Raw genomic sequence first — 26,145 nt, 5'->3', positions numbered from 1 at the left:
TAACCTGATAGACATATTCACAAAGGTATTACCTACCACAACCTTTGAAAAACTGGTGTACAATATTGGAATGCGGTGACTCAGAGATCTCAAGTGATGTTTCCATAAGGACAAGGAAATATACTTTGTAGGAGTACAAATTATATGAAATATGTACTATTTTTCTTTCATTAGGATTTTATTTTTTATTGAATTTTTTCTTAATAAGGTTTTAAGAAGACATATTTTATATATATAATGAACATCTAAGGGGTAGTATTATAAATATTATGATGATAGATGCACATTAGATGCTCATACTTAGTGTCCATTGACTATATGTCACACCCTCATTTGCTAAAATGTTGTCCATATGTCTCAACATTACACATTATCAGTGTCCATGTAATTCACCTCCTACTTACCAAATTATTTATAAACAGTGGCATTTGATGGATTTTGAAAGACACACATTAGGCAAAATCCATAAAAATTAGAGAAAGTTGAGAATTTAGAGAAATTTCTTATTTTATATTTTTATTTATATATTTATTTTAATATATTTTAATATTTATTTATACTATTATTATATTATATTTTATTAATATCCGTGTTTTAATCGTGCTTTTCAAGTTGACGATAATTTGTCAATTTATTTTTATCCATTACAGTGTCTCATATTGATTTGGAACTTTTAAAAGGAAAACCAGGGGTCGTTCAAAAATTATTGCAAGTTTTTATTTTTGTTTTCAGAAGTTACTTTAAATATAAGCATTATCAAAATTATCTTCTTGGAAAAAGCATTATTTAAATTTATATAGTTTTGCAATCCACAACGTCCCCATTATTAGTAATATAACATTGCCAAATTGGAAAACAAAATACATATTTTATTCTAAAAAGTACAAAATTGATTTCTAATGGTTCAAACTCCTAAATTTGCAATTTAGGTTACTTTTTAAAATGATCAAAAGTCGATTATCAAACCAAAATTATAATTTATTTATTATTTTCTTTTTTAGATAAAATTATCAAACTAAAATTTTGAAACTTCAGATAAAAGTGTAAAACCCTATTCACATTTACACTTTGAATGTCTACAAATTGAAAGAAGAATTCAAATTTTTTTTAGTACAACAATTGTGAGAATGAGAGATCTGAAAGATTATACCAATTACCATTGAGCTAAACTCACTTTGGCAAAGAAGAATTAGAACTAAACGTAACAAAAGCTCCCCTAACATCTTGACTATAAAAAAAAAAACTCGGTAGTTAAAATTAAAATTAATTAAACCATTATGGACTGATTGTCATGCACTCCTACTTTGAAGATGAAAGTTCGATCCTCATTCTTTTAATTGTTGTATTAAAAATACATACATACACATTTAGACCCTAAATTTAGATATGTACATAAACACGTGTATTGAGTAATGGTAAATGATATTAGGGTCTGCAAGCTTTTAAATCCAAGTAACCTCTGGCCTTAGCCTTAGGTCCCGATTTGTATATTTAGTACCCTACATGTTCAAAACTTCTTATAGTGGCTTTAGCTTTGGAATTAACAGAACCAAAAGATTGAAATTTGTCATGGCTCAAGACTGACTAATATGTCTAGATATCTAAGATAAATTCACAATAAGAATATCTTTGGGTGTTGCCAAAGATCCAAATCTTAATAAATTTACAGGACCCCTGAGAAACAGCTCCCTTTCATAGCAAGAGCCAAGCTTGAGACATCTGAAGATAATCTTTAAAGTCCTAATGAAAAATGTAATGATTTAAAATTCTCGTTCACTGAAGCTTTGAGATGGGCAAAACCTCAGTGAAAAATAAGGACGGACCCAGATGAAATGCAAGACAATAGAGGAGTTTGCTCCGCCGTGTAAGATCCTCGTGAGCCTAATGCAAAGAGTGGAGCCTTCTGTACCTATTTGCCTCTTGCTTTGTGGACTCCTAGCTCTGTAGGTTATTTTGTGTGAAAATGCAAACTTATTGTAGTAGTTTTCAAGTTTTACTCTAAAAGAGGCTTACAAAGTATTAAGAAATACCATCCGAATTATGTTCTAAGTTACTTGCCATGTAAGAATAAGAGAAACTATATATAAAGGCTATAACTAACCAATTGTGTTGTGCTCAAGGAAAGTGCAGCGTCTAGTCTTCCTGGATCTTATCTTGATGGAGGTTTTCAAGATTCTCGATGCATGTTTTCAATAATGATTTGGCAACTTCATTTTTCTCAATCTGGGATAGATGAAGAAGCTCGGCTTTGATTCCAATGTCAGTTCGGTGGACAGACGGCAAGTCAGAATATAACATTATGATCTCCAATAGACATTCTGAAGCACTGATGTGAACCTAAATTTGATATTAAAAAAATCACACAAATAAGTATATAGCTTTATGATCTCCAATAGGCAATTGGTAGGAAACGAGATTTACATAAGTTATCATGTTGAATTAGCATACTAATTCAAAATTTAATTTGAAAGTTGAATCGATAACACACCTGAGCAATCTTGACGGTGGTTATGCATTGGACTACTAAAGGTGATACAGAATGAGATAACTGTAGATGAAAAGAAAAATTTTATTTCAGACATTTAACAATAACATATGGAAAATATAAGCAATCACTTACCTCAAGAACAAAAGAAATAATGCTATCAAGTTTAGTCCTCCCTTGAGAACCATGACGCAAGACTTCATGAAACCTTGAGCAAAGTTCATTGATTGACAAAAAGGTCGAAGTTTTCACTGAAAGTGACATGTACAATTTCAACATCAATGAAGGCAACTATAGGCTGAGACAAGAGAGACTAGAAGAGAAGTTGATACCGGTCCATCGAAAGCCATTAGACAAGGATGTAGTAATCAAATACAGCAAGTTCTTTTGTTGTTCAATAACGTCATCTAAATTAGCCACTTTGATGGAAGATGTTAAGCAATTTAAAATTTTCTCTCGAGGAACTGAGGTTTCTCCTCTATCATCTGAGTCTGCATAAATTAAGTCAGGTCATAACGCAATCAAAACTTGTAAAGTCTCACATGCAAGTTGAAGAGCATAAATCTGTGACGATATAGAACACACACAAGCAACAATATGTAACGGCAATAAATAGAAGGAGACCCTCCATTTATTAGTTTTTATATTGATTTTGTCTTTCCCCGGATGGATCAAGGAACTCATTCAGACTCTTTCGTAGTGGTTCTCTATTCAACATGAAGATAAAACTAAATGACTGAATTTAGCAAGCAAATTTGTAGAAAATTAGGTTGGAAAGAATTAGAGAATATGTTTCAAGATAATAATAGAAGTACTAGCCAACCTCAATATAGCTTGACTAGTTAAAACATATATCCTCGAGACATCGACCAAAAAAGTAAGAAGTTTGAATCTCCAACCCTATATGTAGTTGAACTAAAATATGCAGAAGTGTAAAAGGATGCAATAGTTATTGCAATCTAGCCTCCTCTTGGAGCTCTCGGTCATATCTTTCATTTTTCTTAACATTAACTCTGCAGCCGTTATTTCCTAATATCAAAGTGTTTTCTTGCAGTTCTTTCGGATGTAGGATTTCCCCCTCTTTGTATGCGCCCACTCTGGCTTTTCTGACTACCTAATACCGTGATTGTCCATTTTACGGCTTCTTAAATTGGTATCCTTGACTAGAGAAGACACCTATTTCCTCTAGGTCCAAAGCCAAAACTTTGACATTCAATCACATCTAGAGGTGCCGATGGTGCTCCAAAAGAAGGCAGGTTCTTCTACGACATAAATTTAGAGCAAGTCGGAAGAAGCCTGATGAACACTCAAGGCAGACTCCAATTCCACTTACCATTCAGTTTAATCTCTCAATGCTTCACATAGCTGAGAGAAATGAGTAGTGCCTCTGATGGTCAGTCCAAGCAGTAGGTCACATGCCACACTCGTTTGAGCACTTTACAGGGCCTAAAAAGTCGTGCTGATAATTTTTCATTCACCTTCAACAACAGAAAGCGTAGATGATACCAATATGGCTATAGATTGAGGTGAATGAAGTCCCCGACCCATAAACTCAGCATGACGACAGTGGAATCCCGCAAAAGAAAGGGCCATTGGTTTATTTTACTGGAAATAGGACATTCCTGTACAAACTTATGGATGTCTCTTTTCATGTTACCCAATATAGTTCACTATTGATGTGATTACAGATAGGAAGAATTCCCCAATGCCCCCATCTCACACACACACGCACATGCATGCATAGAATTAATAAGAATGAGGTCAATCGATCATGAATAGTATCAAACAACCTAATCCAAATTAAAGAACAGAAGGATGGTGCAAAAACAGATGATCAAAATTCTCATGATCTGGCCCGTGCAAGGTATCTGATGTAAGAAGAATAGGGGTTAATTAGGTAATTAGGTAATTTCTAGGTTGACTCCCTTTTTACCCCCAATTAGGAACCTTCCCCTCTTGTATCAAACACATTATTCATTCTAATAAAAGATCCACAATCTTGATTCTTGGAGAGAATTCTCCTTTTTTCTCCTTTAGGCTACATCAATTTGGTATCAGAGCATCCATCTGGGCCAACGTTGACTGCCGCCGGTGGAAGAGCGGGAAACTCTTGGCGACGCCGATCACAAGAGGGAGCTTTGTGAGTTTTGCTCATTGCCAAACAACACACATCTAATTAGGGGGAACCCTTGAAATTCCAAAAAAGAAAGAAGAAACTGAAGATTTATCAAAATTTTACAAGAATGGACTACTATTGATCAAAGAGGACATCCAAGAAAAAAATCAGCAGTTGGTATAGGCAAGAAAATCAAATTTACTTCCAAAAACAATGCTGGAATTCTGACTCAAGTGATTCAAAAGAAGAATTCCAACATACTAATTTTGCCCATGCTCGATTTTCTCAAAGAACCTATCATTATCCACATTGGAAATTTGATTCTAGTGATTTAAGTGACTCCGATGATGTTTCTAAGGCAGTTTGGGACGGAATAAGAAGGCGGTAATATCGAAAAAGGACCCAACGATCCAATCAAATCCATTTTTCAAGAAATCAACGTAAAGATTGGGAGTCCGATGAATTAAAAAATCATCAAGAATGGATTTTTTCAGCCCAAGAAGAACGTTCAAGATTCAAAATTATTCTTTTAGTTATGAAACACGATCAAGAAAGGTTGAGTCAAGAAAATCAATGGATGAATCCTATACCCACTACGAGATTGAGGCATATCCAAGAATCCAACATTGATTACTTTGATCCCATAGCATTGGAGGAAATAAATAAAACAACAAAAGAAATCCAACATTCATTGGGGAAAATGACTCAACATATTGATCAACTATCAATTCATTTGCAAGAGTTAAAAAACGGATTGATTTCACATACTGAAGAAAAAACAAAGGAATCACGGTTGGAAAATTTTCAAATAGAAAATCTTGAAGATAAAATTGAAGAAAAACAAGAATTTGAAGATGTTGATCTGGAAACAGTCGCATGTGAAGAACAAAAATCCAACGAAGAAGATGGAAAAGAAGTATCGAACACAAAGCAAGAATCAAACAAGAACAACGACATATTGATTGCAGTAGAAATGGATCCCCAAACTGTCGAAGAACTTGAAGCGAATGATAAAGAAGACGTGATTCTTGAACGATTCTCTTTGGAAGGTGGTTTTTTAATGATTGGTCCTTTGAATACGGTTTTGAATGAGCTTGAAGGAAACATCTTTTTTAGGTTTATGGCCGATGGAGAAGTTCATCTTTTGGTGGCATATTGGATTTTTTTTTCTCGAATTTATCCCTTTGATCATAATATTTTTGTTCAAAATGTCGGAGGTTGGTTTGGTCACACTCTGTTGAACAATTTTATTTCATTCCTTGTTTACTTCATAATTTTTTTTCTTTTTAAAACTCGAGGACGAGTTTTCTTTTTAGAGGGGTAGAATGATGTAAGAAGACTAGGGGTTAATTGGGAAACTAGGTAATTTCTAGTTTAATTCTCTTTTTACTCCACTAGTAATAAAACTCTATAAATAGGAACCTTTCCCTCTTGTATCAAACACATTATTCATTCTAATAAAAGATCCACAATCTTGATTCTTGGAGAGAATTCTCCTTTTATCTCCTTAAGGCTACATTAGTATCTTTGCCATAGAGACGGGAGTTAGAAAAAGAAAACATTTCAATATCATTCCTCATCATATTTTCATGTTAGCAATTTTGTAGAAATACATTAACATCTGAAAAACGAGCAACCAAACATTCACATCAACTTGTTTCATCACAAAAATTTGGAATGTGTTTCTATCCAATATAATATATATATATATATATATATTTTCTTTCTTGAAGTTTACATCAAAGTAAACTACATAGACAGGGACATCAGAATAATGTTCCCACTTCCACTCATGAGAAAATTTATGAAAATGAATCACCTTACTACAAAAACAGAAAATTTGGTAGCAAGTAAGAACCTGTTTTAGCGGCAACCCCTCCCAGAGATGCCTGGCCAGAATCCGCTGATTTGCAAGCCTCAAATAACAATGGGAATACCATATTGAAGAATTGGGGACTGCCAAAGGCCTTTAGAACCTGAAAAAAGCCCCGATGGAAGTAAGTTGCAGGATAGCCACTCTGTTTTAAATGCATTGCCTATTTCACGACCAATGTATCATTCAAGCAACAGCTTAGGAATATTATTTGTTAACGTTCTTTTGTTCTTAATTCTTTAGCTTTTCTAGACAATGATTTTTAATAACTAACATAATAGTAGATGCAGTAAGGTGCAGTTGAAGAGTTCGCCAAAACAGCATTTGCCCTTTTTGGTTCATAGAACATCTAACAAGTGATAGTGCAGCAAGTACTTATTCATACTTAATAGTTCTAGGAAGTTTTTCATCTACAGGAATTTCAAGTTCAAATGAAAACATTTTGGTCGGGAGAGTGGGGTTGAGGGACACTATGCACCAATCAACCACCACAATTTACTCCATATACCTAACTCGACATTTTGACCTAGCCCCACAATAGTCATGGTTATTGAGACTTTTCAAATAGGAAACACATATAGTATAAAAAAAATCTACACAGCAAACTATTGAACATCTGTACAACTTCACCATGAAAGTTACTTTAACGCATCATATTTTAGCCACATCAATCAGACATCTTAAATCTTTCCAGAAAAGGAAGGTACCGTCTCGGGTATTAAAATCTTTGTTCTGGTTTTAGAAGACAAACAAACTAGTCTCTATTTCCTATAAATTAAATTCCAAGATAATCCTAAGAAATTCTAACATCCATAGATGACATAAGTAATAACCAAAAAGGAACCCAATTCATGAATGAGTTAATGAGAGGTTGGGACCTCTATTAATAGAAACATTATGCACCTGCTCAAGACAAGAAAAAGCTGCTTCTCGGAATTTCTTTGCTTTCTTGGAGCAAGAGGAAGATACCAGGTTTACAATGACATCGGGCATGGCAGGATCTGCCGTAGAAATTAATTTGTGGCAAGCAGAAGAAATAGCACCCAGTGCATACAAGATGGTATCCTTTCCCTGTCACAGCAAGAAACAAAAACAGCTAAGGTACCTAAGGAATCCCCATCATTATTAACTCAGTTTTTTTCATAATTCTATTATAATACCAGAACCCTCTTCATCCTACTCCAGCATGATGAGGTAATTTCATGCTATGTTTGTCAAAAGAAAAAATTTCCTAGAACTTAAAAGTTCCATCATTAGTTTTCTTCAACATTGGATCTATTCCTGAAAATCAAACAGCATATTTCTTTTGGGTAAGAAGTAAAATCATATAACCGTACCTCCCATATATGGCCAGAAACTTCTTTCATAAGAGATTGGAGCAGGACTTGATGATAAGATGATATGGACTCGCCCAAAACTTCACAAAGTTTGCCAATTGCTTGTGCTGACTACAAGATAGAAGCGGAGAAAAAAAAATGGAAAAGACAAATCATTCAAATAAGAAAAAACAAAAGAGAGTTACATTGAAAAGAACATTACTTACTTTCTTTTTACCGGTCCATGATGATGATGTAACTCCATTGCATATGAGAGAGACAATTTCTCCCAGATATAATTGCAGAGTAATACGTTCACCACTAGTATTTTCTTCCCACAAATCCTCAAATAACCCAGAAACATGCTTATCTTCTTCAAATCTAAACAATTAAAAAAATCATAAACTAATATTTTCAATCCCAGAGTAAATAGAACCTAAATGATTACAGGAAAGATGAAGCCATCGATTACCTTAATCAATTAAGATGGTAAATCTTTATGGTGCAGAAGCATATACCATATATTTTTCTATTAAAGTAAATATAACTGTCTTTATAATAAGAAGACATGAAACTTTTCTTTTCCGCGCCGAACCCGCCCGTCCGACCAGACGGACGGCGGCAGCGCTGCGCAATAAGAAGACATGAAACTAATAGCAAAACCAACCAACCAACAATGGAACTGGAAAGTAAATGAAGAAAAATTACCCAATCCCAAATGATAAACAGTAAGGTTTGATCTCTGATACAATACGAGCATAAACAAATAATACACAACATCACATTAGCTCTATCAACATATAAACAATCATCTATGCCATAGAAAATATGTGGGAGGCCAAAAACTTCATAGTTAGAGCATAGAAAATTAAGGTTTTCCTTTTTCATTCTGGAATATTAGACAGGATTATTGGTAAATTTGGGTTCATCCTTCAAGAGAACTTATCATTCTTGCTTGTCTATAAACTATTGAACTTGAGCAGTGGCATATAGCTCCTTTGGGCCACAGTGTTGCCAAAATGCACCGCACAAAGCTGGCACTTTGGCACCCATGTCCATACAATACATGAAATAAGAGAATACTAGCATGCTTAAGGAACACTTGCGGCTGAGTGATCACAAAAGAACATTAGTTGCCAAATTATCTCAAAAGAACGTTAGCATGCTTAAGGAGCAATAGTAGATGAATGATCTCGTAATACATAAAAATTTGATGGCCTTTGTAATATTTCATTAGGCAAACCAGTTTAAATAACTCCTTAATGGAAATTGCTATTAGTCATGATTTAGATATTAAAGTGGTGTATCCTTTCGGTCAGGCATCCTTACTGATTTGCTAAGCAATGTTATTTTATGTTAATAGGGGTATGAATTAATGAAACAATGTGAAAATCAGAAACCAAGATAGGTGTTTAGCTAGTCTACTAAAAAGAAATTTCCTTCAAACCTTGAGACAAAAATAACTGGAATAACTGCCGCAAGATATCCACTCATGACGTCTGAGGCCATGGATGAATAGCTTTTCAGTAAAAGAGCACAGGAAATTTGGTCATTCCTGTCCCCTGTATGAAGAGATGTACTATCTTCAACTAACTTCTGAACCTGAGATTGTGCTGAAAATTTCATAACAACTGCACAAGCAGCAGCAAAGGCACGTTTTGCTGCAACACTCTTCTCCTCCTTAACCACCGGGAACAACAACCTCAATAGCATGTTTGTATATGGTTTGATATCAGCACCAACCTTTTGAACCAATAAGGTCACAAAGTTGGCAACACCAACCCTATTAAGAAAACAAAAACTTAAAAAAATAATAATAACAAAAATAAATAAATAAACACACACACATATATAACAATACTGGCGGGCAACAAAAATGACAACATTCAGTTTTCTGAATTATGAACTCTTTATTCCTCGGCTATCCTCTATGATTCACAATGGCCTAGCTTTATGTACATATCTAGTTCATGATTCTCATTCCATAATCCCATCCACTAGATAAGGAATTAGCGACTTCCATGTGTTTGGAACAAGAGATGCTTGAAGGAAAAAGAATTGCACCAAGTAGAAGGAAAGGGAAAATTCGAATTGTTCTTGAATAAAAGTTGAGATAATTTGCATCATGCAGACCTGGTGTTGAGGCCTACTCCAGACCGAATCAAATGAGCAAGCCGAGGAATCAATGAATTTAGTGATTCATCGTCCACAACTCTTATGCACGTGTCTAGAGTTTCCCACATAGGAGATCCCTTTGCAATTGAAATTCTGAGATTCTCAAGCTTATCTGTTTGCAGTCCAACATTTGCTGCATGCAACTGTAAAGAACAAAAAATTGAGTAACCTGTTAGGTATCTTCTTCCTGCACTCAGTAAAACCCAACGAAAGAAAAAAGAAAACAGAACAGCAGAGGGCTCTGATGGATATGTATTGATATTAACGAACAGAAAGCGACTATTACAGTGAAAGAAACAGAAGTACGATCTGAGTAGCAAAATAACCAAGAACAGAAAAGGAAAGAAAATGGAAAACTAAACCAACACAATTCGAGAGGGCTGGCAATTCTCTCCTCCAAAAGCTACCGCAGCTTTACCCAAAATGTCCAACCCTTCCCGACTCCCCCTCCCTTCCGTTTATAGCCAAACCAGTGGTCCCTTCTCCTCAACCTCCTATCTCACGGTTATTCCCTCCTCCACCCACGATCCTGGGTGTAATTCCCCTTCTGTCCTTCCGCTTATAAGTATGTATGATTGGGGGTTTAACATTATCGCTTGCCTCGAATTGCACCTTGACCTCAAGGTGGAGTTGGGGAAACTGTTCATTCATCACATACACTAACTCCCATGTAGCTTCACTCTCTGGTAATCCCTTCCATTTCACTAGCCATTCATTTGCAGCCAACTCTCTATTCTAGCGCATCCCTAAAATCATCTCAGGTACCATCTGCAATTCAAACTCCTTAGTCAACGTTGGGGGGTGCGGTTGAACTTGGGCCGTCATTCCCAATTTCTTCTTTAATCGAGAAATGTGAAACACATTGTGTATATTTGCTTCCGAGGGTAGGTCTAACTTGTAGGCCACCTCTCCAATACGTTCCAGAACTCTATATGGACCATAGTATTTTGGAGCTAGCTTTTCACATCGTTTCCTAGCTAGGGACCTCTGTTTGTATGGTCGGAGCTTCAAGAATACATCATCCCCTACCTTATTGTAGCTCCTTCTGCCTAAATCAGCCTGCTTCTTCATTCGATTTTGTGTAATCACCAAGTGCTCTTTCAAAGCGTTCAAAGCCACATCCTTGGCCATCAAATGTTGTTCTACTAAGTCGTTCGATGTCTACTTTTCCCCATACGATAACAATGGTGGGAGTTTTCTTCCAAATATTGCTTGATACGGAGTTGTTTTAATCGATGTGTGGAATGTGGTATTATACCAAATCTCAGCCCAAGGATCCACTTACTCCATTTAGATGGCTGCTCGTTGCAAAAGCATCTCAGGTAGGTCTCGAAGCAACGGTTTACTCTTTCAGTCTGGCCATCAGTTTGAAGGTGGAACATTGTGCTTCTCTTTAACACTGTTCCCATCATTGAAAATAACTCTTTTAAAAAATAACTGAGGAAAATTTTATCTCGGTCCATCACGATCGATTTTGGAACCCCATGATGTCGTACAATCTCCTGAATAAAAGCCTTTGCTACATGTTTCGTTGAAAACGGATGTCACAGGTGAACAAAATGTGCATATTTGCTCAATCTATCTACCACCACCATAATTGAATCATACCCTTCAGATTTTGGCAATCCTTCAACAAAATCCATGGTCAAAGTCGTCCCAGATTTGTTCCAATATTGGTAGAGGTTGGAGTAGTCCTGCAAGCTTCAGTGAGTCTGTTTTATTCCGCCAAGAAGTCTCGCACTTCTCAACATACCTCTTTACATCAGACTTCATTCCCTGCCAGAATAGTTCTCCTGACATTCTTTTATAAGTTCGAAGAAATCCGGAATGCCCTCCTAAAACCGAGTCATGGAAAGTATGAAGGTGTGAGGGAATTAAAGTGAAATGTTTCAAAAGAACTAACCTCCCTTTATATAATAGCTTTCCACGATGCCATTGATACTTTGGTTCCTCTTCCGGGTCCTCTTTCAACGAGGCAATGATTTTCTGTAAATCTCCATCTTCACTTACTTCTTTCAATACTAACTCCACACTAACAGCGTCAGTGTAGTTAATACAAATAATTCTCCTGTAGGTGGTAACGGGGATAACACATCAGTTGCTTTGTTCTGAAGACCCGGTTGATACAAGATCTAAAAGTCGTATCCCATTAATTTTGTTAGCCATCTTTGAAATTGTGGTTGCAACTCCCTTTGTTCTATCAGAAACTTCAGAACCTTTTAATTTGAGATCACCGTAAATTTGTTTCCCAATAAGTAGTGTCGCCATTTCTGCACTGCTAATACCACATCTATCAGTTCTCTCTCGTAAATAGATTTTTTGTGTGCTCGAGGTGATAGCTTCTAACTGAAGTAGGAAATCGGCCTAGAGTTCTAAGTTAGAATACCCCTAATCCAAATCTTGATGCATCCGTTTCTATCGCAAAAGAAAGCGAAAAATCTGGTAGAGCTAATACTGGAATTGTCATCATAGCTTGTTTAAGTTCTTCTAACGATTGGTTGGCTTGCTCGTTCCAATTAAACGCGTTTTTCTGGAGTAATTGAGTTAATGGCACTGTAATTTGTCCATACTTCTGCACAAATCTCCTATAGTACCTGGTGAGGCCGAGAAAGCCTCTGAATTTCGTTACATTCTTTGGTCGAGGCCAATGAATCATTGCCTTCACTTTTTCTCCGTCGCACCTCTTGCGATACCCAATGGCCTAGATATTGGATACGAGTTTGGCAGAATGTACACTTCTTGTTTGCCAGCTTATGATCCCCTAGAATATTAAAGACCACAACCAAGTGCATCTCATGAGTAGTAATATCAGAACTGTAGATCAGGATGTCGTCGAAAAAAACCAATACGAATCTACGAAGAAACGGCCCAAAAATCTGATTCATCAATGATTGAAATGTCGCGGGTGCATTGGTAATCCGAAGGACATCACCAAAAACTCATAATGTCTTTCATGAGTTCGGAAAGCTGTCTTCTCTACATCCCTTTCTTCCATTTGAATTTGATGATATCCTGATCGTAAATCTAATTTCGAATATATCGCAAAACCACGAAGCTCATCTAATAATTCTTCAATGACAGAAATTGAAAACTTATCAGCAACAGTGATTTGATTCAGCTTTCTATAGTCAACCCAGAATCTCCATCACACATCTTTCTTTTTAACCAACAAAACAGGACTCGAATATGGGCTTCGACTTGGTCTAATAATACCATCTTGTAACATTTCTCCCATGAGCTTTTCAATTTCTTCCTTCTCGTGTGATGATCTGATGATCAATCTCGCATTTAGGTGGAAGTTCAATTGAAATTTCGAAGATACCCTCACTTTTGGCTAACAATGTTAGTATCATAACTGGTAACACTTCTTCTCCCGATTAGTCCCGTCACGAACCACATCTCGGTTATCCGTGATCTCCACATTCTGGAATTCAATAAAAATATCCTTGATCATCCTCCTCCCAAACCTTAGCTAAGGCCTTCAAAGAAATTTATGATCAAGTTAACGACGGGTCTCCTTTCAATGTCACGATTCGGTCTCCTTTCGTGAAACTCATTGTCAGTGATGGCCAGTGAACGCCCATGAACCCCGTGGTGAACAGCCATTGCATACCCAACACCACATCCATTCTCACTAAATCCATTGGAAGAAAATCTGCCTTGACGACCAATTCCTATAACTTGTCTATCACCGATTTACAAACTCCATTGCCTCGTATCGCTTCCCCATTACCGATTACCACCCTATACTTCACCATTCGTGTCTCTAGTAGTTTAAGTTCCTCAATCAGTCTTTGATGGATGAAGTTATGAGTCGCCCCACAATCCACCAATATGATCACCTCCTTTCTTCCAATGGTTCCCCTCAATTTCATGGTACCTTGTTTCGAAAACCCCCTCATCAACCGAAGAGAGATTTCAACATCCTCAATTACTTCCACCGATTTCAATTTAGGAACATCTTCGATTCTTCGTCTACTGCTTTTGCATCCAATTCATCCTCATTTGTGATAAACAACATTAGTTCTCGATTTTCTCTAACCTTACAAAACAATGGTCGTGCAAATATTTTTCATTGCAACGAAAACACAGTCCTTTCTCCAGCCGTTGCCTCTACTCACTATCGGACAATCGTTTCACCGACATTTCCTTCACGAAATTTCCTTCGATAGGAACCATCACCTGCCATATTGCTCCAGTCTCCATTCCTTTAGGGTTCCCCTTCACCGCCCCACTATTCATTTTAATGAGTTGGGTCTCCCGCATACTTTTATCCAAGCCCACAGTATGCCGACTGATGACTTCGGCCCGAATCGCCGATTCAAGCCCGTTCAAAAATGTATCCACGATGACACCCTCCGCCATCTCCGATAATGGTGCTGAATAAGTCACAAATTTCTTCACATAGTATGCGTAGCTACCATCTTGCTTGATCCTCAGCAACCTCGCTCCACGACTGGTAATGCTCAAACATCCGTCTCTTCAGCTCCTTCCAGGTACAGATCGCTTTCCAATTATGGGTCTATCTGAACCAATCAACTTCATCGGGAGTGAAACTAACCACCGCCACCTTCACCTTCTCAGCATCGCTCAGTTCATGAATTTCGAAATAATGCTCTTGATAACTTGTAGAAATACAAGTTATTATAGTCTTTTATTTAGAATAATGAGGATAGATAAGAAGAATATTTGTCAATTTTGTTAAGAATTCATGCTAAATATTGAACTTACACTGAAGTATCTCAAGAACACCCGCTGACCGCATATCATGAGTTATGTTGCAGCAAAGTGTCTATTTTGCAGTTGACCGCAGGAATTACCACATGTGTCGATCTTGCAAGGAACAAATGGTTGATCGCATACCTCAGGATCTCTGAGTCTGTACCAGCGGATCTTTTGGCAAGCATTCAGAATATTGACTATGATAGCAGTGCTGACATTCTCACCTACCGCGTCGGACGATGACGGCTGATCAAAGCGGGAATCCTAACAATTGTCAGTGCACGACTCTATAAATAGAGCCTTGACGCCATGAATAAGGGATGGACTTCTAGACCCAGAGACTGAGATTTTCATGAGAGAAAATTCCACCTCCATATTTCACCCTGATCCTTCATCGGAGCTTCGTCTGAGAGGGCCTTCTCCATTCACCCAACCATTATAACACCAATAGCCTCGACATTCATCTGTTGGAAGCAAAAGATTGCTGACAACTGCCCTTCACCTTATCTCTTTACCACTTTAGTTGTTGAATTGCATTTTGTTTAAGAGATTGTTCATCTGTGTATTCAACAACTCTATTTCTATTTTGATATCATCATGTCCACTTTCATCATCTTCTCTATCTTTGCTTTCACTTTATCTGATGTCATGAGTAACTAATTCTAACGAGGTAAAGGGAAAGGTTAATATCATGATCTAAGTAGAATCTGTGGAAGTTATCCTGTTTGCTTAATATATGAGTATTAAAATGCTTACCTATGAGTACTCATTGAGTCAAGTAGCTATGACGAACTACCTGAGAAGGAAAGTAGTTGTGGATCTCATTAAGCAAAGCAAGAAGTATTTCTAGAGATAGAAACAACCTTGCACTCATAGCAATCTCATTCACGCATCATAGAAATATGATAAGTGTGGCTGGCCACCGAGAGGTATGCGATAATCGGAAGTTGTAAGCCAGGACAAACTCTCACGATAAGCTTAGTGATGTGGTATTGATCTCCCCCAAACACTGCCTTTTCCATATATTTTCTTCAAATTAAGACTATTGTTTCCCTTAAGTACTCTCATAATCTATCTCAAGGACGTCTCTGTTAGTTTAGATATTTAGTTCACGTAAATTAGTTAATCGCATGAACTTGACGTAATTCTGACAATATTTGCTTCGCCTCTTAGTACAAATCCCTGTGTTCGACCATGGGTTATCTTGAGAAACTCGTAATCTTGTTTACTTGACTTGATAACAAGAAAGCTTGTGATTAGCGCATGATTACTGCAACTAGACGTACAATATTGATATCGCATCTTCAATCTAGTGTAGCTCACAATAAACACAACATTTTTAAGTGCAATAGCTTTGCTCGATAAACCCATGATTCCGGATTCTCGCCCACGAAGATCAACATCTCCAGTCTTTTATAGTTACCTTTATCCATTCCTGCAGTCCCTTGACCTGAGCTAAGTCCACCTCCTCCATTTTTCCTTTCAACTTCCTACCAGATCCTTCAGCCACACCAGATTCTTCATACTTCCGTACCGAGCTATTTTCGCAAACTTCTTCTGATAATTTCTCTACGCTTTTACAGAGTCCCAAGATCAAGTCCTACATCCCCGAGTTCTCCCTCTCATTCACCTCCATCCTTTCTTTGATTTGTTTCTGTGCCATTTGCCTTGTTCGCCCCAGGTTGTATGGCTCTGATACCAATTTGTTAGGCAGTAAAACCCAACAAAGGAACAAATAAAACAGAGCAGCAAAGCTCTGATGGATATGTATTGATATTAACGAACAGAAAGCAACTATTACAATGAAAGAAACATAAGTACGATCTGAGTATCAAAATAACCAACAAAAAAGGAAAGAAAATGGAAAACAACTAAACCAGCACAATTTGAGAGGGGCTGGAAATTCTCTCCTCCAAAAGCTACTGAGCTTTACCCAAAATGTCGACACTCTTCCTGACTCGCCCTCCCTTTCGTTTATAGCCAAACCAATGGTCCCCTCTCTTCAACCTCCTATCTCAGGGTTATTCCCTCCTTCACCCACGATCATGGGTGCAATTCCTCTTCCGTCCTTCCGCTTAGTCCTTCTGCTTATAAGTATGTATGATTGGGGGTTTAACATAACCCCTCCACCACAAATGAAAAAGGTGAATGGAAAAATTAAACGATCCTAGATTTTGTACACTGCACTTTAATCTATACCCACTCAAATATCTTAATGAACCATTACAATTTTTTTTCTTTTTTCTTTTTTACAAGAAACAATCACCCAATAAAGAAGAAGAGATTGTACATACAAAACTTGTTCTTCAATCCAAACAAATTTCAGAAAGGCTGTTTTTTTTTAAAAGGAAACAATTCATTGATATAAGAGAAAAGCGAGCAAAAGCACAAAGTACAAGAGGGTTATACAATGAGCAGAATAATAACCGAATACCAAACGGATCAGCTAGCGCACCCGGGCATCTCAACTAGGTTGACACCCCCTTAGCGCCCTCATCACATCCAAAAACAAACTAAGACTAGCTATAAATATAAGAATAGCACAAAGTATTACACTCCCCAAAATAACACAGGGGCAAAACAGAAACAAACAGTCTGAAAAATCAAAGAAAACCGCTGGCTACTAAAGAGGCTAAAAACCATCACTTGAAAGGGAGGCAAACTCTCCAATTGAGATTGAATTCTAATAAACTGTAGCTATTAAAATGCTTCTAGAGGATACACCAAGAAGAAGCAAGCCGACGGGCTGATTTGAATCGATCTTGGCAACCAAGAGCCTTATCATGAAACACCCTTTGATTTCTTTCAAACTAAAGGTCTGCCAAAAGAGCCTTGATCGCATTAATCCATAATCTACAGCTGGATTTGTGGAGATTTATACCAACTAAAAGCTGCAGCAAGTTACCCTTAAAATCATTGCTCATAACCCATGAAAAGTTGTTGAAGGACAGCAACTTCTCCCAACACCGAGCTGAATAGGAACACGCAAAGAAAAGGTGGAGGGAGTCTTCAAACGAATGTAGGCACAAAGGGCATATTAAAGGAGAAATATAGCTGGTTGCCAACTTTCTTTCCAAAACTGAAGCTACATTCAGCTGACCAAAAAGCATTATCTAGACTAAAATATTAATCCTTCACGGGCTGCAAGTCTTCCACAGGGCCGAGTAAAGAGATTTGTCCAATGGGGAGGAAGGGGAAAGGTGTATTTTAAGGGAATTGACCGTGAAGAGACCCGAGGCTGAAATTGACCACTCCCTTTTTATCAACATCCTCTGAAATTTTCCTTGTTGCAAGAACCCCAAGCAGCTCTTGAAAAGAAATGATCTCCTCATCTTTAAGCAAACGACGAAAGGTGATTGACCAAGCGGCCAATCTGCTGTCCCAATGGTCAGCAACCGAACCATTTGGAAACAAGGTGATTTTGAAGAGACTTGGAAATAAGGTACCGAAAGGGGTCACTCCTTCCCAAGGGTCTAACCAAAATACAATTCTGCTGCCATTTCCAAGTTTGAAAGTGGCCAACGACTCAACTTTTAGCTAAGACTTCGAAATACTGATCCACGGGCTTCTCAAACTTCTGCCCCCTTTACTTGCCGTGTGCCAATTAAAAGGATCCGAGCCATGAATGCTTCTGATAATTTGACCCCAAAGAGAGCCTTCCTCTTTGAAAATCTCCAGTCCCATTTAGCAAGTAGTGCTAAATTCATAGTTTTGAATCCACCAAGGCCGAGGCCTCCATCTGTCAAAGGTTTCTGCCCCGAAGCCCACTTCACCAAGTGATTTAACTTGCTGCCATTGTGTCCTTCCCAAAAGAAATTCCTTGTAATCCTTTCCAATTTTGATGCCACTCCATCCGGCAATATGAATATGGACATAAAATGCGTTCGGAGGTTAGACAAAACTGACTTGCATAATGTGACTCTACCTCCTCTTGATAGGTTGAAACGTTTCCATTTGTCCAATTTAGCTTGAAAATTGTCCAAAATTGGTTGCCAAAAAGACAGATTTTTCGGGTACCCACCTAACGGCAGCCCAAGGTATCGGATTGGAAGATGATCAGCCTTACAATTTAATGAAGCAGCAGTAGAAATCAACTCATTTTCGTCCACATTTATACCATAAAGGGCTGATTTATCCTAATTTACTTTCTGCCCTGAACACCATTCGAAAAACTCCACCGTTTGCTTTAGTTTTGCAAGCATGTTTCTGTCATATTTACAAAATAATAGCGTATCATCTACAAATTGAAGGATGGAAATTTGAATTTTATCTTTGCCAACCACAAAACCTTCGTAAAGACCGGCTTGAATAATCTTGTTCACCAAATCACTTAAAACTTCACTTATAAGAAGGAAAAGGAAAGGTGAGAGGGGATCACCTTGCCTAATACCTCTTATGGCAGCCACCCTTCCCCTTGGTTTACCATTGATGAAGACTGAAAACATTGGATTTTTAACGCAGCCCATAATCCAATCTATCCATTTCTGACCAAAATTTTTGCTTCTCAACACCTTTTCTAGGAATTCCCAATCAACACGGTCGAAGGCCTTTTCCAAGTCAAGCTTGAGAATCCACCCCTTCTTCTTTTTCACTCTATATTCCTCCACAACTTCGTTAGCAATAAGAATGGGGTCTAATATTTGTCTTCCTTCAATAAAGGCACTTTGGGAAGAAGCTATAATGCTAGGCATAACCAATTTTATTCTTTCAGCCAGCAACTTTGCAACAACCTTATATAACACAGTAGTTAAACTAATTGGCCTGAAATCACTAACCTTGACTGCTATTTTCTTCTTTTGAATAAGACAGATGAAGTTTTCTTTTATACACACGTTAAGCTTACCATTCTTATAGAAATCTTCAAAGGTGGATTGCATACTGTCCTTGATCAAGTGCCAAAATTACTCCACAGTGAATCCATCGGGTCCAGGTGCTTTGCATTTTCCAAGTTTTCTTACAACTGCCTTAATTTCTTCGGGTGAGAACTTGGCTTGTACGCTTGAATTCTTATTTGAATTGATACATGGCCAATCTAGGTTCAAAGGAATATGCCTTAAACCTGGGGATTTAAGGAAAATGTTGCTGTAAAAATTCAGGATTAATCGTTCAACCTCTTGAAAAGAAGTCGTTGGCACCCCTTGATCATCTATTAGTTCAAAAAATAAAGTTTTTTCTCTTCTTTGCAGCTAAGTATTTATGAAAAAAACTTGTGTTTTCATCTCTCAGCTTGAGCCAATTCAACTTACTTTTCTGAATTAGATTTACTTCCTCCAGTCTATAAAGAGACATTAAATCTGACTTCAAAGTGGATCTAAGTGCCAATTCACTACTAGAAAGGGTAGAGCAATCGGCAAGAGCATCCCATTTTTCAATTTCTTTTAACAGCCCCTCTTCTTTCCTTCTTTGATCTTCTTGGAATTTCGAATGCCACTCCTTTACTGCTGTCTTTACCTTTTTCAGCTTCTGATTAAGGGCAAAATCAGCCCAACCTTGAACATTACTGCTTGACCAAACTGTTTCAATAAGTTTGACACACTCCTTATTGAGCAGCCAACTGTTACAAAATCTAAAAGGGGGAAGGACCCTAGCTAAAAGACCCTGCTTCTAGCAAAATTGGAAAGTGATCTGAGAAGGATCTGACTTGCCTACTAGCTCTAGAATTTTCAAACAGCTCATCCCAAGTTTTAGAGATGAAAAAGCGGTCTAATAGAGATCTTGAAGCTGAAACACCTTCCCTAGACCAAGTAAAATTGCCATTTCCCAACCGGACCTCCAAAAGATTGGCTTGGTCTATGAAGTTGTTAAATTTCCTCATTCCTTTAGTACTTCTACCCATAGGAAATCTTTCATGCGCCCATCTTGTAATAAAGTCTCCCCCGATACACCAAGCTTCTACACAATAATATGAAAGAGATAGAAGTTCTGGCCAAACAAATTTTCTTTCTTTGTAATCATTTGATCCATAAACATTAGTGATCCAACAAGTCTTATTACAAGCAATGATGCATTTTACTGATAACGAATACCCTCCTTTCAAAGTTTCAACCACAGAGATCAAACTCTTATCCCATAATGTCAGTAATCCGCCTGAATTTCCATATGATTCCACAAATTCCCATCCTATTTCTTTGGAACTCCAAAGGGTTTTGATGAAGCTCATTTCAAAGCTATCTTTATTTGATTCTTGAATTAGAACTACTACTGGATTATGTTTCTTTAGAAAACGCTTGAGAGCTATCCTTTTATTAACATCTTTTAGGCCTCTAGTATTCCAAGTCACGTTTTTCATAATTCAGGGCCAAAAATTTGGTTGCAGCCTCAATGACCAACCGTTAATCCAGAATGAGACGACAATCCGTGACTATAGATTTTAGATGAGCTGGAAGGTCACACGGAATGGCTGTAGAGATGGAGCTGACAACCATAGCTTCTGAAGAGTTGTCCTCTGTCTGAAACAGGGGATTTAAATCAGGTTCAATTGGGGCTTCTTTTCTTGTCTCTTCTGAAAATCCTTCAGATCTAACCCAATCCCCTTCTTTACTACTCACACTGAAGGGAGAATTAAGGAAGACATCCCCTTTATCTTTTGAAAAATCACCTAGGTTGGAGCTTGGAGAACCTCTCAGAAAAGTATACTTTGAATTAGGTAGAGAAAAAACAGAGTGTTCAAAAAGAGGAGGGAGAGGAGGGAGGGGGGAGCTGACCTGAAACTTTGAGGCTGATCTTGAATTGAAGTGCAATGAGCTTCTAATAAATTCGGGTTTTGAACAGCCACTGATTTGGCTTTAAGACTTGATATCTTGATTGAATCCTTCACAAGATTTCTTCTGATGAAATGCTTTGGGAAGGATTTAAAGAGGCAGGGGGGATGCTTTGCTTTGTGTTGTCGTTTAGCCCCTGATTTGCTAAGCCTTGGCACTGATTTACAGCAGGGAGGGAGATGTTGCGCGGAGGAGACTGAATTTTTTAAGGAGAACTCAGGCTGTCTCTTATACACATCTAGATGTGTATAAGAGACAGGATTTACAGCAGGGAGGGAGATGTTACGCGGAGGAGGAGACTGAATTTTTTAAGGAGAACTCAGGAACCGGCAGAGGCAGGGGAGCCAGATTTTTAGTGGAAATAGAGGAAGGAGGCTTAATCGGGTTGGAGCAGAGGAGAAGTGTAACGGACTTGGATGACGAATGGACTTCTTTGGTGATTGGGAAAAGTAAAGCTGCATGCCGTAAATTAAATTTTGACATAGGTACTTCCGCATCACAAAGTCCCAAGGACTTATCACCTTCTTGAGTAAGCAGCTGTTCAACTTCAAAAGGCAAGAAGCCGGCTACACAATCATCTTCTCCCTTCTCTCTCTTCTTAAATACTCGAGGCGCCTTTTCAGCTTTGTCATTAAAGGGTTGTGACTGTTCGACTTCTTTCACAAGAGACCCTTTACTAGCAGGAAGCTGTTCGACTTCTTCGGCTAAAATGGAGGAAAGGGTGGTTGGAGTTCCCGTGAAGTGAATGAGGAGAATGTGGCTTTTCAACTTCCTCCGCAAAACTTGCATCTCTTTGCAGGGAACTCTTTTTTGAGATTAGATTCGGGTTTCTTGAGAAATTAGGCTTGGAATGTGAGGAGACAAGGAAGGTCCAATCCGAAATATCTAAATTGAAATTGACTCCTTCATCTTTAATAACTTCATTTAACCGAATAAGGTCAATTGGATTAGAAAAATCCTTAAAGAATAAATTCCCCACAGACTTGGATGGAGCTTCTAAACAATCAATATCTCCAAAGTTTAAATAAAAATTACCACGATTTGCATCTTTAATTTCGATTGTAGCCGGCATGAACCCACAGAGGTTTCTTCTAACTTGAATTTTGGCTTCTAAACAATTTGTTAGGTTGAGAGTTTCTGAACCAATTGATTCCGAACCTCCAAAATAAGCACCTATGGCTTCAAACGTATTTCTTCCCCAATAATCCAGTGGAAGGTTCTTGATTGATAACCATCCTCCAAAACCTTTCATTACTGAGGTTCTTCCATGCCTTGTCAGATTCCATTTTTCGAACAACAAGTGAAACGGACCAAACATTTGCCATTTTCCCGGGTTTGAAATTAGAGCATTCAAATCACCATTACTGACTTTAATTAAAGCTTTATCTGCAAACAGGGGATTTATAGTAACACTGGAGTTGAAGGTCTCACCCAACACTTTTGAAATTTCCTTCTAATCATTATAGACCAGGAGCCTTGAGATGAGCCATAAGCTATTAAAATCTTCTTTGAGAACTTCATGATTCTTTTGAATCCAAAATGAGCTCTTAGTCTATTTTACTAAACTCTGAATAGAGGACTTTTGATGTGCAACTGTGTTAAGCTTTAGGGGTTTTGAAACCGGCTGAGGGAGCTCTTTTCTTCCTTTCACCACTTCTAAATATCTTTTCTCTTGATGATCTTGCTGAACAGATGGATCTTTGAAGATGTGAATGCTAGCTTCAATCATGTCCTTGAACTCTTGCCAACCAGATTTTTCATCACCATATGGAACGTGATATTCTTTCTTCCCCCTGAGGCTGGCCACACTGCACATTCTACAAACCACTTATCATTAGCTCGGAATTTGGCTAAATGGATGAAACTCTCGTCTAATCTTTCCTTTAGCAAAAAGAATTCAAAAGTTGGACCAAACAATAGTCTTCTAAAGCTTTCTTTGAGCCAAATGGCTGAGGTTAAAGAAAGGAACATGGACTGGCCTCTTTTCAAATCTTCCACGAGGAACCCGGAACCCTCTTGCCACATACAAAAAAAGTGATCCAAAATACAACAACTTTTGATCTCCATGGCCGAAAAACACACAGACACAACGCACAGTGAGCCGCGGGAAGGGGAACCACTTGAGAGTGAAGGAAAAGAGGGAAACAGAAGGGAAAGGGACGCGGTTAAGGTGAGGGTCCATAGAGAAAACCGGCGAGGTGGTTAGCGGAGGGGGAGGGAGGCTGAGTTGGGACGGGGAGGGAGAGGGAGGAGAGAGAGACATTGTTAGGTGTTTCGCATCTGGGTACGTAATGCTATTGCTATTTTAATCATGGGACGTCTAATTTCAGAAAGGCTGTTTAATGATAGAAACCAAATGAAAAAGGATCATACGAAAATTTCCATCGAGCTTTGTGGAAACCATATTACCAATGGAACAAGCTGCCATGCAAGACATTAGAAAAGTTGAAGGATAACATAGCGGTGAACTTTGTAAAACTGAAGCAAGCAAAATGAGTCTCCAGCCTTCAGGAAACTACTTGTTTCTCCAGTGATATAATCTTAGTTGACAGAAACTTTGTTAACCTGAGATAAAATCCAGCAAAAATTGATACGAAACATACAATTTTTTTTATTAATGTTACATTAATAATTAGTTGGTTTGGTTTGTTACGAGAAGTGATGATAAATAGAGTAATTTGGTGTAAAGAGAGGCAGGCAAATGTGTCTGTTTGGCTTCTGCTTTGCTCAAGAGTCAAAAGGGAGACAATTTCTTCAAATCAGTTGGGATTTCTTTTAAGTGCTGCTGGTTCTTATAGAAAATGTATTATCCATTGAATAATCACTATCCCCACGTGCGGGATAGTCGTTAGTGGAGAGTGGAGTTTGTTAGCATTGCGGGGACCATGGTGAAGGAGAGATTTCTGAAGGGTTTTTGTGAGTAGAGTGCAGGGTATGTGTGAATTGTGATCAGGCTTAGGCTTGGAGGAGAGGATTTCCAGCCCTCTAGAAAGTGCTGAAGTGTTCTTACTGTATTTTTCCCTTGAATATACATATATAAATCATCAGAGCTCTTGCTCTGTTTCTTGGGATAGCTTGTTGGGAATATTTCTATTTGCAGGTGGAAGATTCCTAACCGGTAATTGATTGATCTCTTGCAGTATAAATGACTTCTTAAATTCTACCCGAAGAATGCGTTCTAGTAACTTTCAGCTCTATTGAATCAATTTTCATGAATGCTAAGCACCTTTTTCAAAAGAACTAGAAATGGGTATACTGACACCGTGGAGTATCTGAACTTTATCCTAAATTCCTAATCTCCTCTGCTCTGCTGTTTTGCAAGCAAGGGAAAACTCCCATATAATAATTAGAAAAATTAGATAGAGAGGGGAAAAAATGAAAAAAGAAGAGTTTCCAACATTATACAAGTAAAATGCAGAAATTTTGAATATTAAAAAAGGGGAACAACATAAAAAGTTAAAACAAATAAAAGCAACATTATCCCCCAGATCTGTTGCCTTTCAGATAACCTCCTACTCCTAGTCTACTAACGTAAACCATATTACCCAAGCATTTCAAAGGGAAAGCCCCAGTTCTATGATCCAACATACACCAGGTATTTCAACTTCCTAACCTTAACTTCCGAATTAATGCCTAAGTCATACATCTAGAGTAATAGAGTTTACAATACAATTCATGCCAAACAAATTAACCGAATGGTCCAAACCAACCTCAATATAGTTGAGTCCCTGATCTTCAAGGCTAGATAAGCTTTCGAGCATGCAACAGACCAAATCAGATAATTGTGGACGAATAGCAGGTCCTGCACCCTGCAAATAAGGAAAATAAGGGAACAGGATCATCAGAAAAGAAGTCCAGCCTTTTAAATGTTCAAGAATTAAAGAAGAAAAAGAAAAAGAAGAAAAGGATAGTCTATGTCTTCATTGTAAAGAAGGGAGAATATATGTCACCTTCCTATTGTATTTATCTCTATTTCTTTTTCCACTCCACTTGGATTTGTATGCTTCAAATGTTTTGTTTCTTTTTATTAAATCAATTAAATGATCATGGTTTGTTCAGAAAAGGAAAAAAAAAAAATCAAATATTAAAGTTTTACTAATTAATTCAACCATTTTCCTTGATAGTGTCTGTAACGTTCCATCGATAACCAAATATCTATCAATATGTCCATAAATCCTAATCACTGAAATTGACATCAAGATCAACTTTTTCTTCTTAGACTTAAAAAGCTAAACTTAGGATACTGCTGGAAAAGAAATATAAAACACCGAAAGAGGAATTCTAGACAAAACTAACCTTTGCAAGCTTCATCACTACACCAATAGATGCTTTGCGAACACTATCAACTTTGCTCATCATTCCTTCTGAAAGCAGAAAAGGCAGAACAGTGTTCATTGCCTTACTGGCATCTGCCAGTTCCGTTAAGGAGACATCACAGAGTCTTATTGTTAATGAAGTAACAGCACGACAAAACTTATCTCCAGAGTTTCGAACAGTCTCCTTAATGTCATCCATGGCTCGAAATGCTACTGACCATAACTTTTCCAGATGCTTCTCTACCTACATGAAAAAGATTTATATAATGTATGCCACTTTATAATAAAAGAGAAAAAAAAGAATGCCACATCTGCATGCCTTAAAAAGATTAATAATGAGAAAGCAGCCATCCATAGATCATATGACCAATCGACGTTTTT

At 37.6% G+C, this 26,145-nt stretch overlaps 1 protein-coding gene across 1 annotated transcript in view; it reads right to left on the bottom strand.

Annotated features, from left to right (window-relative positions):
* Positions 1-1,405: 1,405 nt before the first annotated feature.
* The window catches only part of LOC120089274 (proteasome adapter and scaffold protein ECM29), a 57,649-nt gene continuing 32,909 nt past the window's right edge, over positions 1,406-26,145 (bottom strand). The window contains exons 24-36 of the mRNA XM_039046693.1: positions 25,745-26,008; positions 25,159-25,257; positions 9,924-10,108; positions 9,238-9,573; positions 8,018-8,171; positions 7,812-7,922; positions 7,378-7,545; positions 6,460-6,577; positions 2,818-2,976; positions 2,621-2,736; positions 2,489-2,548; positions 2,102-2,337; positions 1,406-1,941 (exon numbers count right to left, since the gene is read on the bottom strand). Coding sequence (XP_038902621.1) covers positions 2,134-2,337; positions 2,489-2,548; positions 2,621-2,736; positions 2,818-2,976; positions 6,460-6,577; positions 7,378-7,545; positions 7,812-7,922; positions 8,018-8,171; positions 9,238-9,573; positions 9,924-10,108; positions 25,159-25,257; positions 25,745-26,008 — 1,974 coding nt within the window. The 3' untranslated portion in view covers positions 1,406-1,941; positions 2,102-2,133. The remainder of the gene's footprint in view (positions 1,942-2,101; positions 2,338-2,488; positions 2,549-2,620; positions 2,737-2,817; positions 2,977-6,459; positions 6,578-7,377; positions 7,546-7,811; positions 7,923-8,017; positions 8,172-9,237; positions 9,574-9,923; positions 10,109-25,158; positions 25,258-25,744; positions 26,009-26,145) is intronic.

The sequence above is a fragment of the Benincasa hispida genome, chromosome 10, assembly GCF_009727055.1.
Source record: "Benincasa hispida cultivar B227 chromosome 10, ASM972705v1, whole genome shotgun sequence".
Classification (NCBI taxonomy): Eukaryota; Viridiplantae; Streptophyta; class Magnoliopsida; order Cucurbitales; family Cucurbitaceae; genus Benincasa; species Benincasa hispida.
The sequence above is the reverse complement of the archived record's forward strand: the minus strand, read 5'-3'. Positions and strand labels throughout refer to the sequence as shown.